This window comes from Monodelphis domestica, chromosome 1 (genome assembly GCF_027887165.1).
Source record: "Monodelphis domestica isolate mMonDom1 chromosome 1, mMonDom1.pri, whole genome shotgun sequence".
Taxonomy (NCBI): domain Eukaryota; kingdom Metazoa; phylum Chordata; class Mammalia; order Didelphimorphia; family Didelphidae; genus Monodelphis; species Monodelphis domestica.
The window spans coordinates 375737195-375752266 of NC_077227.1; the positions used below are offsets into that span (position 1 = coordinate 375737195).

At 38.7% G+C, this 15072-nt stretch overlaps 1 protein-coding gene across 1 annotated transcript in view; it reads left to right on the plus strand.

The window, feature by feature from the left end:
* DOCK2 (dedicator of cytokinesis 2) overlaps positions 1 to 15072 on the plus strand; it is a 559513-nt gene that overhangs the window by 445159 nt on the left and 99282 nt on the right. The window contains exon 30 of the mRNA XM_056811565.1: positions 11269 to 11347. Coding sequence (XP_056667543.1) covers positions 11269 to 11347 — 79 coding nt within the window. The remainder of the gene's footprint in view (positions 1 to 11268; positions 11348 to 15072) is intronic.

Here is a 15072-nt window from a genome sequence, read left to right on the forward strand (position 1 = left end):
TTTGGAGAATTAGTTAACCTAAGCATTCCACATAGCTGGTTTCATTTACCCCTCCTGTCTGACCCATCTGAGTGCTTATGTTCAGCCCTGTAGCTATAGAGAAATTGGCCCCTAGACTCCATGCAGTAACACCCACATTCATCTTAGAGGGTTGGCAATGAGCAGGGGCAATGGGGAGTAAGAATTGAAGTTCTGTGCTGCTCTCCCTTGTGTATAGAAGAGAAAAAAATAAATCAACTAGCTGATAAAATGTCAGGCTCATCCCTTGATGTCTTCTTGTGAAGGGCATGTGAATTGCCAGTCCTCCTAACACATCGGGTCAGGGGACTAGTTCAAACTCTTGGTAGTCACCCACATCTTAAAACGTAGGATCAGACCAGGAGATCCGAAGTGGAAATATTTGTATCTCTTAGGAAAATACGAGGCATTTAGATTTCTACATTAAGAGCAGTCAGAGAAGTTATGTTTTCTCAGGAGCACAGCCTGAGCCATGGGGGGCCTCTCAGAGCTATGTCCATAAATGTTCATGCATTTATAAATATTCATAAAATATTCTTAAAGGAAAACCCCACTTATTTTTTTCAGCATCTTCTAGGTTAAAGAAGGCCTCCTCACTAGTCTTGGTGTCAGAGGTAAATCGTGCTTGTATTATTGCTTACTACCTATGTAAGCAAGTCACTTAGCTTTTCCTTTTCCTCATTTATAAACTGGCATTAGTAATAATATTTCCTATGGCATCTAGATGACACAGTGGATAGAATGGCAGCCCTGGAGCCAGAAAGACTAAACTTCCTGGGTTTAAATCTAGCCTCAGACAGTTCCTGCACGTGGCAAGTCATTTAACCCTGTTTGCCTCAGTTTTCTCATCTGCAAAATGAGCTGGAAAAGGAAATGGCAGATCATTCCAGTATCTTTGCCAAGGAAACTCAAATAAGGTTATGAAGAGTTGTACAAAACTGAATACCAGCTCCTATCTCACAGGGTTATTGTGAGGGTCAAAAGAGATAATATCTGTCAAGAGCTTTTCAAATCTTAAAGTGCTATTATTATTATTGTCATAAAGTAAAAATGCCTGAGCATTGAACTAAATTGTCTCTGAGAGTTCTGGTTTTAAATCAATAATCTGAAGATTCTGTGATCTCTCATTACAAGGCCACCCTGTGTCTGTGTCTCTGCTTGTCAAAGTGTCTCAGAGCTTTACCAAATTACTAAAAGCCCCCATGAGGTTCAGCCAATATATTCTGATATTTTCTCCATACAGATAGAGTTTCTATGATTAAGCCATAAGAGGCCAATATCTTCCTTAGGTCTTAAGTTTAAAGGAACAAAAGGGTGATAGCTCAGGCTTTATCTATCAGTCATTGATGGCTGGCAAAGGGATTTTGTGAGAATAACCAAAGCAAAAGTAGTTTGGAGATCAGGCCACTAGAAATCTTCCAAACTGCTTATCTCCCAGATAATTTTCCAGATACCACCCATGGAGCTCCATTGGCCTATGTTTTGTGATTCTGCTGCATATACCCTTTAACTCCTACTGCATTTAATGTTCAAAGAAATCTAAGAATTAGAAATCATCTCCCAAGTGGAAACATTTGTATCTCTTAAGAAAAACCAGACATTTAGGTTTCTACATTCAGAGTAATCAGAGAGGTTGTGTTTTCTCAAGAGCCTAGCTTGAGCTGTGGGGGGTCACTTAGTCCTGTATGTTCAGTGGTAATTCCAAATAACAACATGTTTAGAGAGAACTTTAAGGTTTGCAAAGCATTTTACTTATATCTTATTTGATCCTCACAACAACCTTGGGAGAGAAGTGTTATTATCTCCACTTTACGAATGAGGAAACTGAGGCACAGAGAAATTAAGGGACTTGTCCTGCTCAGACAGCAAGTAAATGTCTGGAGCTGGATTTGAATTGATATATTTCTGCTACCTATGGACAACACTGTCTGTGAGGCAACATAGCCTCTAAAAACAATTCTACTACTGCAGGAGCCTCCTTACAACAAAATAACTTACTGGGTAGTGTTGTAGAAAGAGCATTGCATTTGGAGCCAGAATTTGGAGTCAGTTGGTTGATCTAAGTTTAATAAGTCCTTGTTTAGCTATTGGCCATCTGTGTGGCTTTTGGCAAATTTCTTCACCTTCCTAGACCTCAGATTTCTTGGCCTAGGGAATCTTTAATTTAAAGTCCCTTCAAAGGTGAAGACTATAATAGAGAATAAGCAGTCTCTAATATAGAAGTAGCATTGGGTAATGCCTAGAAAGCTGTTTCTGAAACTTGGCATAGTTGGTTTAGTTTCTGCTTGTGATACTATTGCTTGTGACCTTGTCCATGGTGCTTAAAACCTGTCGGTGCTCCAGCCTACTCCATAGGACTACAAGTCTGTAAGACTACCAGCAGAGTCCATCTCACCTGCCTTGGTGGAGGGAACTCCTCCTCCAGGAGCCCCCTTCACTAATCTAAACACATCCCTTGGTCCCATCCCTACATTTTTATATCACTTTTAACTTTTCAAAATACTAAAAGGGATTTGGGCAGCTGGGTGGCACAGTGGATAGAATCTCCGACTTAAAGTCAAGAAGGCTCATATTCCTGAGTTCAAATCTAACCTCACTTACTAGCTGTGTGACCCTGAGCAACCCACTTCACTCTATAGACCTCAGTTTCTTAATTTGTAAAATGAGCTGGAGAATGAAACAGCAAACCACTCCAGTATCTTTGCCAAGAAAACCCAAATGGGGTCACAAAGAGTGGAGCATGACTGAAAAATGACTGAATAAGAATAAAAAAGGGATTTAGCCTAACTTTTTTATAGATGGAGAAACCAAGACCCAGAGAGAAGATTTTTGCCCAAGAATATATACCTAGTCACTAGCAGAGCTTGAGCCTCTTGATTTTTAGTTCTTATGTTCTATCATATTTCCAGTTCATTCCAGTGTTGAAGGTATTCCTTCCTCACAGGAGACAGAGATGTATGCCCCCTGACTCAATTGATAGATATAATATTATATTTACCCCTAAAAAATAAACAAAGAAATGAAAGCTTATTTTTGGCCATGATTTTGTTCCTTTGTACAAATGGTGCAGACCTCATAACTTAATACGACTGTGATGTGGTTTATGTTTAAGGTAGTGGGGTGGTTCATTGGATAGAACTCTGAGGTGAGAGTCAGGAAGATCTCAGTCTAAATTTGTCCTTAGACACTTACTAGGTCTGTGAACCTGAGCAAATCACCTAACCTCCATCAACTGTAAAATAGCACTATCTGACAGTGTCCTCATGAGGATCAAATGAAATCTATGTAAAGCAACTTAGCACAGCACTTGACACATAATGGATTCTTTCTAAATAATAGGGAAGAAAGACTTATTCACTTCTTACCTTCACATCCCTTTAGTCCTTCTTGCACTGGGCTCTTTGGGTGCTAGGATACATGAGGTGAGAGAGGAGGTAGAAGGGGATACAAAGAAGATGGCACATGCATGTTTTTTCTCACTTCTAGACACAAGTAGATATCATGATATATGTACAAAAATGAATTTATCTGTATTTCCTCAGGCCTTTTGTGAATAACATGCAGCCTTCTGAATGATTTGGTAGCAGTGATATTTTATAATAATCACATTATTCTGAATGTTTTAAATGAACCAAATTTTGCATGGGAACCTCTTTTCCCCTTTGAGGCTTAATCACCCACATTTTCTATATCTATTGGCAAGACATTCAAAATATGCTCATACATTTACAAATATCCTTAAAGAAAAAATCCTTAAAGAAAAACATTGCATATTTATTCAGCATCTACTGTGTTGATCATTGGATTTAGAGGTAGAAAAAACCTGAAAGATCACCTAGTCCAACCCTCTCCTGTTAACATATGAAGGAACATAAGCTTAGAGTAGTTTAAATAATATTTCTGATGTGCACAGTAGTAAATATTAGGGCAAGGAGTCTAACCTTGACCCTCTGGTTTCCATTCTGCCAGTATGTCCATTATCCAGTGCTGCCTACATTAGGCTCTTTGAAGACTGTAAAACAAAATGAGACCAAGTCCTACCCTCAGGACTCTTCCAGGCAAGTTGAGGAGAGAGGAGACACACATATGGAAAGATGAACAATGCAAGTCAGTGCCCACATGTGCCCTAGGACTACAGAGCAGGTGGTTTAATTTCCAGGTGGTTTAATCAGGGAGGACTTCTCAGAAGGGAGGGAATTTGAACTAAATGAGAAGGATCAGTCTATTTTGCCAGTATGTGGAAAGCTCCTTTGTCACACATGTCCTAGAGCATCTCCAGAATATGCTTTGTAGGGTTCTGAGATTCCACCAAAGTAGCACTGCCTCTCCTCCTACCAGACCAGGCCCAACCCCTCTCTTTTGGAAGGATTAACTGACTCCTAGTGAGTCCCAGTTTAGAATTCCTATTTACAAAGAAGGCATCATGAGGGCAGCTGGAACTGAGCCACCTCAGTGTTACTGGCTGTTTACAGAAATGGGATCTGCTGATTTACCAGATCTTCTTGTAACTGAGGCTGCTGTGTATGTGCAGTAAGCAAACCACCCCCTGGCCACCTTTCCTCTCCCCCTCCCTCTAATCCTTAGGTGAAAACTGAAAGTTCTTCCTGGGCTAGCTCAACACATCCCTTGCTCTCCTCCACTCTGTTTTGTCTAGCAGAGTCATCTTGAGCCTTTCCCTTCTCTCAGAGACCCCAGAGAGGGAAAGAGGAAGACAAAGGAACCTTGAAACTGCTCAGGAAACCTGGATTTGAACACTGACTTCCTCTTCACTGGCTATCTGACCCTGGACAAGTCACTTCCCGTCTCCAGGGTCAATATAAACATCTTTGTGTGGCATTTAAGATCCTTTACCTTTGGGGCCCGAAACTACCTTTCCAGCCTTCTTTCTCTAGTTTAATTATCTATTATTTCTCTTCATGCTCTCCATAGTCCAGACAAACTAGCTGTTCATCACACATGATACTCCATCTCCTGTTTCCATACCTTTGCAAAGCCTGTCTGTCCCCCATGCCTGAAATGCTTCTGCTTTTCACCTCTGCCTCTTAGAATCCTCAGTTTGCTTCAAAACTCAGCTTGAGTCTCTTTTCATATAAGGCCTTTCCTAGTCTTTCCAGCTGCTGATACTTTTCCCCATCAATCTTGTATTTAGATATTCATGTTGAATGTATTTATTATTAATGTATTACTAATAATCATTACATATACTACTAATTTAAATATCAAATATTTACATATTTATATACACACACATAAGTAATTTCTTCCACTAGATTGTAAATTCCTTGGGGGGGAGTAGAGATGGTTGTTTTTTGTCTTTATATCCTTGGCACTTAGAAGAGTACCTGGTAGACAGTTGACCCTTAATAAATACTTGACTAGATCTCAGTTGCCTCATCTTTTATATGAAGATGCTGGACTTGATGATCTCCAAAGTTCTGGCATTAATTCTATGATCTTGTGAATCAGGGAACAATGCAATAAAAGGAGACAACCAATCCTAGTCTCCTAAGGTCCCTTGGGCTGTTTCCCAGAATGATACTGCTCACCTCGAGAGGCATGCTGATCTCTTTCCATCTGTATGTCTCCCATCTTAATAAACTGCATCACATGTACCCTTGGGAGTATACAGTACACATTGCTGTTCCTTTATAGTTGGGTGCATCTGTTTTAAGCTCTCCTGCTGTACAACTAAGATGAAGCTGTGTTTAGAACAGAAAGTTAGTACTTGTCTATTTATATTCATCCACACATGTAACACATTTTCTATAGATGGAGTGCTCACTCATGCTCTGACTGTTCCTTCACCTCTTGGGATTTGTGAATCCTTTGATATGTGGCGTTTGCTCTAGGTGGGGACAGTCCATCTTAGACCCCATCTGTGGCTTCTACCTAATAATGTGATATTCCTGCAGTATGGACCCCAAAGGAATAAATCAATAGGGAATCATAAAGGGGGAGGATTTGAGCTAGATGAGAAGGGCCAGTCTATTATGCCAGTATGTGGAAGTCTCCTTTGTCACTTATCTGATAGAGGAAGGCACTAGGGTCCAAAATTAAAAACAAAGCAACTTGCTCATATCACATAGCATGTTAGTGGTAAAAGATTCTCGTGTGTGAACTGTACAATTTGACTAAATAGACATTCAGTGAACCTTGCCCGAGACAACACACTTGGTTGTCTCTTTTGAGAGCTTCTTACCAGAGTCAACATTTTTCTTTTCCATTTTTCAGCTTGATATGCTAATGGGCTACTACATTTTTCTATTCATTATATTTGTCTTTAATTGATATGTTGATCAGTTCCATGTGACCTTTCTGGGTCTTAACTTCTTTCTTTGTAAATTATAAAATGAGGGGGAATAGACTAATTGTCCCTAAGTTCCAATATTGAAATAATTTTATGCATCATCCAACTATTTTTATTGGTAAAATTAGCAATATGCCTCTTTCCACATGTCTGTGTTTTGCATTGCCAAAAGCCAATGGAAAGGTGGACAATGTTAGCAAATTTATTACCAACAAAGGCTTGCATGCAAAATGTGGCATAAAATATAGGAGCAGAAAATAGAGTGGGAATTCCATTACCCTAAATTTGTTATGTATGTACTTATTTTATATATAATTATGTGTGTGAATATCCCTTGATGGAATGTAAGTTCCTTGAATGCAGGAAGAATCACTTCTGCATTTGTATCCCCAGTACCTAGTATAGTGTCTGACAAATAGGAGGTACTTAATATATTCTTGGTTGGTCAATTGATTCATAGGAAAAGTGAAGAACAATAGATGCATTGTCCTCATGTCCATGAAATATTAAAAGGAAGACTCTAAAATATTAGACATTCTTTACAGATGATTTCACAAAGACATTGACTAGAATTACACAGGATAAAAAAAAAAGTCTGTAGAATTTGAGAGGAGGACTCAGTTAGATGCAAACAAACCCATTAAAAAATAAAGAGGTACGCATGTTTGGATATATCCTAAAGCAACATAGTATAGTGGATAGAATTCTGGGCCTGGGACCAAGAAGCCTTGGGTTCAAATTCTATCTCAACCACTTAGTAGCTATGTGTCCTTTGAGAATTCAATTAAATTCACTGAGCCTCAATTTTTCTATCTGTAAAATGAGGACTCAAACATACCTCACTGGATTTTTGTGAGGATCTAATGGGATAATATATGAAAACAATTTACAAACCTTTGTACATTATATAACTATAAACTATTAGTATCATCCCATTTCATCTGCCAATGTTGGGAGTATAATACTTGGGGGAAAGAAAGCCCTATTTTTCAGAGTCCAAAAAGATGAGGGTGATTGAGACTTTTGGCTCCCAGAATGTGGTGGTGTGGGCGCTTCAGGCTTATAAAGGAACCTTTCTTTTCCCACCCCCAGTCTGCTCTCTCACCAACAGCTTGGTTTCTTGGTCCACTGGACTTGCCTCTGAGATTCAGAGACAGGTTTAGATTGACAGCCAGAGTAATGACTGTTATGGTGCCTGCTGATATCATTGTTCCTGCCACAGAGGGTGTAAAACCCCTCATTTTGGTATTGCATTAGAGATACTCGATATGTTTGGACAGAAAATGACAGGCTCTCAATACAGTCCCATCTGGAGAATCAGATAACTGATCTTTAAGGGGGGGAAATACATTTTCAAAGGCACGTTAACACATGTTGGAATAGCAGAGCTATGGAAATCTTACATTGTGACAGGCTGACAAGTGATGGATTTTGCTGGATTTTATTTCTGCATTCATTCAACCTCGCCTCACTTCAGACCTGATGTTGGTTTCCAGATCACCTTACTTTAGTTTCTGAACTTTATATGCCTTTCTTTTTTTAATATGTCTTTCTAACTGTTTGTCTCTATTTGGCTTTGGAGGGCAAGTTTCAAAGTGGCATGAACAATGAATGAATGGCGCTGGGAGCTTCATTTGCACTAGCTTGCTATGTGTTTTTGAGCAAGATATTCTACCTCTTTTTGCTGTAGGTAATAAAAAACTTGGTAAAAGAAGAGGCTTTCACTAGATGATCTCTTACAAATTAACTAGCTGCATGTGCTGGGATTTGGTTGTGATCTCTGCTACCAGGAAGGCTGAGGCTGAAGAATCTCTGAAAATTCTGAGCTGAGCTAGGCTAGCAAAATCGGGTGTCTGCACTAAGACCAGCATTAGTATGGTGAATCCTCAGGAGTGTGTGTGTGTGTGTGTGTGTGTGTGTGTGTGTGTGTGTGTTGTACTGGGGAAATCTACATACATATAGTTATATAGAGAGTGAATTTACATAGAATAAATTCAAGGTAATGGTATTCCCACTTCTTTTTCTACTCCAGTATAGCCTTATTGGTATATTTTCTGCCACTTTTTGCATGCAAGCCTTTGTTAGTAATAGGTTTGTACACATTTTCAAAAAGAAGACTGAGATAATCTGGTTCAGAATTAGAATCATTTCAAGCTTCCATACTTTATCAGTGGTAGGGCTGGGGCAGTAGATAGCTCCTGTACTAAAGCCCATGTAAGATCAGGAGACCTCTTCTTTTATTTTTTAAGTAATGAATTTAAATTGAAGAAGAAAAATTTTAAAAGTAATTAATTTAAATTTAAAAGGAAAAAAGAACACAGAAAAGAATCCCCAGAGAAATACAGTGACTTTGTCTAGGTTCAAACAGAAAGTACCAGAACTGGGACTAGAATCCAAGATAGAATTAATTACTCTCTCCATTCTACTAAGCTAGATCACACATGGACTAGAAGATTGAGCAATGACAGTCCATAATTTCATTTTTGCTATAAGTAAATTATAAAGTAGATAATTTCCTCACCTTCCCCCACCCTTGAAAATCAAGAATCAGCTATATTATCATCAGTGGATTTCCAGTAACAAGGCCTTGCTATACAATTGTCTATTGCGGGCAGCTGCAAAGTGAAGATGAGAACATTGCTCTAACCTGGTAACAGTGTCCCGTACGTGCAATGAATTGCAGTTGGCAAGATTGATTGTGCTCTACTTTCCCAAGTGGCATCAAGCAAACAAGGCCCTGGCAATTATGCCTGCATTGCAAACTGAGGGAGATTCCCAGGGCTGTCAGGGGCTAAATGAAATATTGCTGCCTGTTGCAAATTCTGTGGGTGGGAAGAGCGCTTAGAAACCACCAGGTCCCTGCAGGACACTGAAGCCTCTGTCTCCATACAACCCTTCCTCCTTGGTCATTTTACCCTATGAATCAACCAGGCTTTACTTTAGGAGAAATACTTGGAAGGAAGGTATCCCAGGGCTTTGGAGAGTAACGTGAGGCCACAGCTCAAACTAAACACCTTCTACCATCGCTCATTAATTCTGCCTGTCACCTGCTATTCCATAAACTCTAAGTACAAAGTAGATATAATTCTAGAAATTGCAAATGGTTTTCTTAAGACCATAGGATTATTGATCTAGATATCTTCAAAATTCATGAAGTCTAATTCCATCATTTTACAGATGAGGAAACTGAGGTTCAGGGAGTGACTTACTCAAGGTCATACAGGTAGTGTTAGAGGCAGAGTTTGAACTAATGTCCACTGACTTAAGAAAAAAATGTTTTTTTTCCACTCTACCATTTTGATGTTCATTCATTTTTTATATTTTCTTACATACGTTCTTTTTCTCTGTATGTGTATATGTGACTTTACACTTTCCTCTGCTGGACTTATAATTTTCTTAAGCTAGGGACTCTGACTATTTGAACCATTAGAGTAAGATTTTCCTGAAGGCTGAAGCTGCATTAGACTTCATAGATGGGATTAGGGACTACTTTTTCTTTGTTGATCTGTAGACTCCATGAGGTTGGCAACTGTATTACTTCATTCATATTCCTCCCAGACCTTCATTCAAATTCTGTAATGGCGGGAGGAAACTTAATGCAGTGATGCTTTATAGCTTTTACATCCCACATGTTGGCCAATGCTGGTTTGGCTATCTTAGAATTACTACTAAGAACAGAAGGTAAGGGTAAGGAAAAAATAAACAACCCAAAATCACTTACTCTGTGCCAGGCACCGCGCTAAGAACTGGGGATACAAAGAAACGCCAAACCACCAAACCATCTTTGTCCTCAAGGAGCTTCCATACTAAGGGAAGTTTGAGGGGAGGAAGGACAGCATGTAAAGAAATACAAATATACAAGAGAGACACATGGAGAAGATACAGGGGAAGAGGTGTATACAGAATAGAGATAGGGGAGATACAGGAGAAGAATGCTACACTAAGAGGAGAAAGTTTAAATGGCAAATTTAGCACCTGTTTGATTCTGAAGATAATAGGGAACACCGGGGTTTTAGCTAAAGTGGTCAGACATACATTTTATGACAAACAATAGAGTAGCTATTTGGAGGATTAGCTGATATGCAAAGAGACTTGAGGCAAGGATTCTAACTAGAAGTTACTTGTCATAGGTCAGATGAGAAGTAAGAAAGTCCTGATCTAGGGTGACAAATCTAATTCAGGGATTAGATATATGGGGAAAAGTAAGAATAAGGAGTTGAGGAGGACATACAAACCTGGGGATCTTAGATTATAAATTATGCATTCAAGAATCACATAAGGGGTAGCTAGGTGGTTCAGTGGATAGAGACAGGGGGTTCCTGGGTTCAAATCTGGCCTCAGATACTTTCTAGTATGATCCCTGGGCAAGTCATTTAACCCTGATTTCCTAGATATTACTACTCTTCTGCCTTGGAACCAATCCTGAGTATGGATTATAAAATGGAGGCTAAGGATTTAAAATATAAAAAGAATAAAATTCATAAGAAAATTTTGAGGAAAGTTTTATGGGGGAAAATGATGAGTTCTTTTTGACCGGTTACATTTGAGATGTCTATGGTATATCCCCTTTAAAATATCTGATAGTATTTGGAAATACATGGTTGAAGCTCAGAAAAGATACTAGAACTGGCTATATAGATCTAAGAATCATCTACATAGAGATGACAAGTGAACCCATGGGACCTGATGATATTTCCAAATGAGAGTATAGAGAAGAAAGATAAAAGAATTCAAGATGTAGCTTTGAGAGACATTCACAGTTAGGGACTGGACAGGAATAAAAAAGATAGAGCAGAGAGGACCAAGAAGGGATCATAAGACAGTCAGGAAGAAAGCCAAGAAAGTACAAAGCTAAAACACAACCTTGATGATGTTTTCCTAAGGATTATGCACTGTTTAAGCTACAATGAATTGAATATTGGCTGAATTTCTGGTTCTTTTAGGGTCTTTCTGAGAGCAATCAACAAATTTGCAGAAACCATGAATCAGAAGTTTCTGGAACATACAAACTTTGAATTCCAGGTGAGTGTTACAGATTTAGCTCTCTAACTTCTCCACACTCTTCCTTCTCTCTCCCAGTGATTTCTCCCTAAGCAGATAAGTGGTATACTGGCTAGAATAGTGCATCATACTTGGAGTCAGGAAGAGTTATGTTGAAATTCTACCTCAGATACTTACTAGTGACCCTGAGAACATTGCTTACCTTCTCTTTCCTCCATTTCCTCATTTGTAAAATGAGGCCCTTGGACTTAATGGCCATCAGAATCTTGTCTAGCTCGAAATCTATGATTTTGTGCTTACAAAAGACCTACAAACACTGCTATGTCCATCCTCCCCCTTTTATGCCAGTTTCCCTTTGACATTTGCCCATCAGATTAAATGTATTCCTTAAGGCTTATTGCTCAAAAAAATGCAGACAAGGTTGGGGCCTGTGTCTGGAGTTTTGCTTTGGTGAGTGGTAAGGCTGGGAAATGAGGAAGTTTCCAGGTTCAGGCAGAGCATACTTGATTGAAGAGTCATTATCTGAGCAGAGTATGCAAATGGTGACTCTAATGGATCTGGTGCTGAATTTATATCAACACAGAAGACGCTAAACTTGCAGTGTCACAGTGGATTCCACCTTTGAAAAATTCATCACATTTTCTTCCATTTTACATTCATTAGGGCTGTAAAGGCAGTCATGGGCAGACACTGAAAGATGATTTACAATTAAAATATCCTGTGTAGCTTGGTGGAAGCAAACCTTTCCATAATGTTGTGTTTTGTACTCATCCAAGGACCTTCGTATTCAGCCTCTGTGATATTTGGGGGCTGAATTCACTCTTCCTTCCACCCTAGGACTTCTGGGATGAATAGAGAGACAGAGACAGAATAGAGAGAAGTCTGCACAAATGGTAAGCTTGGGGCAAGATAAGGAGTAGGAGCAAAGATCAATACTTGAATTGTAACAGTGAAATCCAGACTGTGGCATCTGGAATATTGAAAAGTAAACCTTTGCCCCTATCCCAAATGAGGTCCTCCTGACAAAATATTAGCCCCAGACTTCTAGATAGGATGGTAATTGTCTGTCCATGATATAGTCAAGAAGAAAGCATTGGCTCAGGAAGTCTGAGTTCTAATTTCACTTCTGCCATTGACCAGCTGTATGAATGTAGGCAAGTCTGTTTGATTCACAAATCTTCTTTCCCATGCAATAGCTAAATAATGATTCATCCTATAGCATCCATAATAAATGGCTATCCAGCTTTTGTTCTAAGGCCTTTAGTGCAGGGAAAACTCATGATCTCCTGAAACTCTTCCCTCTTCTTTTACAGAGTTCTAAGTCTTTCCTTATATCAAGCCTAATTTCACATCCTTGGAATCCTATCCAGTCATTATGTCTTCTGAGACAGAGAAAGTCAAATTTGTCTTCTACATGACAGTCCTTCAAATAGCTGAGGAACAATATCATGTGCTCCCCAACCACTACTGACCAAATCTCTTCTCTAATCTAAATATAAGAAAGGTCTATATGGATATTTTAACATCCTTGTTAACCTTCTCTGACTTAAAAATGTCATTCCTGAAATGTGACATGAAGAATTAAACATCCTTCTCCAGATGTGGTCTCAAAAGGGATGGTCCATCATCCCTCCCATCAGTACCAACTGCTAACAACTTCCATGGATAAGCAAGTAAGCCCAAGGCCTCTGAGATGAGCAGTACATTATATGCTTCTAGACCAATACCAACAGCCATGATCTATGCCCTGTAGAGAAAAGGTCCTCCATGTTTACCACTGCATTCTTAGTCAGTTGACCTCCATGGTGCTATACCTATCCACTCACTCTCACTTCTTTAATAGCCCTACTGTGACTGAAGACAAAAAAGAAAGTACTCACCACCACCAAATTCCTTGGCACTATCAAATGCTTCAACATCAGAAAGTGATTTAATTTTATTCACGGAAATGACACTTCAAAATATGTATTACTCTCTATATTACTTCTACACTGTTTTGACCATGTAGTCTTTTCATCACATATGCAGCTTAGACTTCTGATATGAGTTTTTCTTCTCCTTATTAGGATATGAGCTCCTTGAGAGCCAGGATTGTGTTATTTTTCCCTTTTATGTGATCAGTAATTATATTGGGGCTTGATAGATTATAGATGTATAGTATATTCCTTTTCTAACTTCACTCACTCATTCATTCATTCATTAAAGGCAGTTCAATGGAATACTTACCCTACTACTTTTAGATTTGATTTCCTTCTTAATACAATGATCACATCTTTTTATTGGTTGTTATACCACTCTGTTGACTTGTCTTTTTTCAAACCCTCCCTTCTCTCTTAGAATCAATACTAAGTATTGGTTTCAATGCAGAAAAGCACCAAGAGCTAGGCAATTGGAGCTAAGTGACTTGCCATAGCTAAGAAGTGTTTGAGATTTGAATCCAGGACCTCTTGTCTCTAACTCTTGACTCTCTGTCTACTGAGCCACCTGACTGCCCCTTGATTTATGTCACAGTCCACTAAAATCTGTATAGATCTTTCTTAGACCTACAGCTTTCTGAGTATTGGACTGACTCCCCAAGTCTCAGGACTTCTGAGACTGATTTTGGAATTTGTGGCTCTATGGCTTTACATTTATCCCATTACAATTTCATCTTATTAGATTTTGCCCGATATTCTAATCTGCCAAGATCTTTTTTGGATCTAAACTCTTTTATGCAACATACTAACTATCCCTCCTATTTTTTTCCATCTGTAAATTTGATAAAAATATGCTTAAGCCAAGTCATTGTTAGAAATGTAAAACACACACACACACACACACACACACACACACACACACACACACACAAAGAAACACAAAATCAAGCCACCCAGGGCCAAAGAAAGATCCATATGGTGATCTGCTGAGGACATTCTACCCAATTAGCAATGAGCCATTAATATTTATTCTTTTTGCCTGGCAATTCAAACAGTTCCAAAACCTCTTGACTCTAATATTGTCTGGCCCCAAACTGTAACATTAGACACTTAAGCAAATAGTTTACAATTATTTAGGTAAACTTTATCTTCAATACATACATATCAGGATAGCAACACTGTCAAAAGATGGAATAAGGACAGGCTGACATAACATGGTCCTTTGTGGTTACTTCATTCTTTTCTATATGTTCACTAGCCATTCCTTTAACTACATGTCCTAGAATTTTACCAGGAATCAAAGGAAAGCTTTTTTGTGCTACCCTTTCAGAAGACTGGAATTTTTCTATTTGATAATTACCCAACTCCAACATCACAGAACCTTTCTAATTCTCTCAAATATTTCAGTTCACTCACTCACCAATGAAATGGAAGAGGACAGCTGAGTGTATTAAAATGCAAAATCCCACAATATGCTGTCTATAACTTATTTAAAGCAAGTAATCATACATAGTGAAGGACTAGAGCAAAATCTACCATGTGTCAGCTAAAGTAAAAAAAAAAAGGCAGGGTTAGCAATTATGATGTCAGACAAAAGCAAATGTGAAAACTGACCTAATTAAAAGAGATAAGGAGGGAAATTACATATTGATTAAAATGAACCATAGAGGATGAAGTGATATCAATATTAAGCATATGTTTACTAGATGGCAGACAATCTGAATTCCTGAGTTATAGGAGGAAATATACAGTAAGACTATATTAATAGGGGACATTAACTTTCCCCTCTCAGAGTCATATAAATCAAACCAAAAAAAAAAAAAGGAGAAA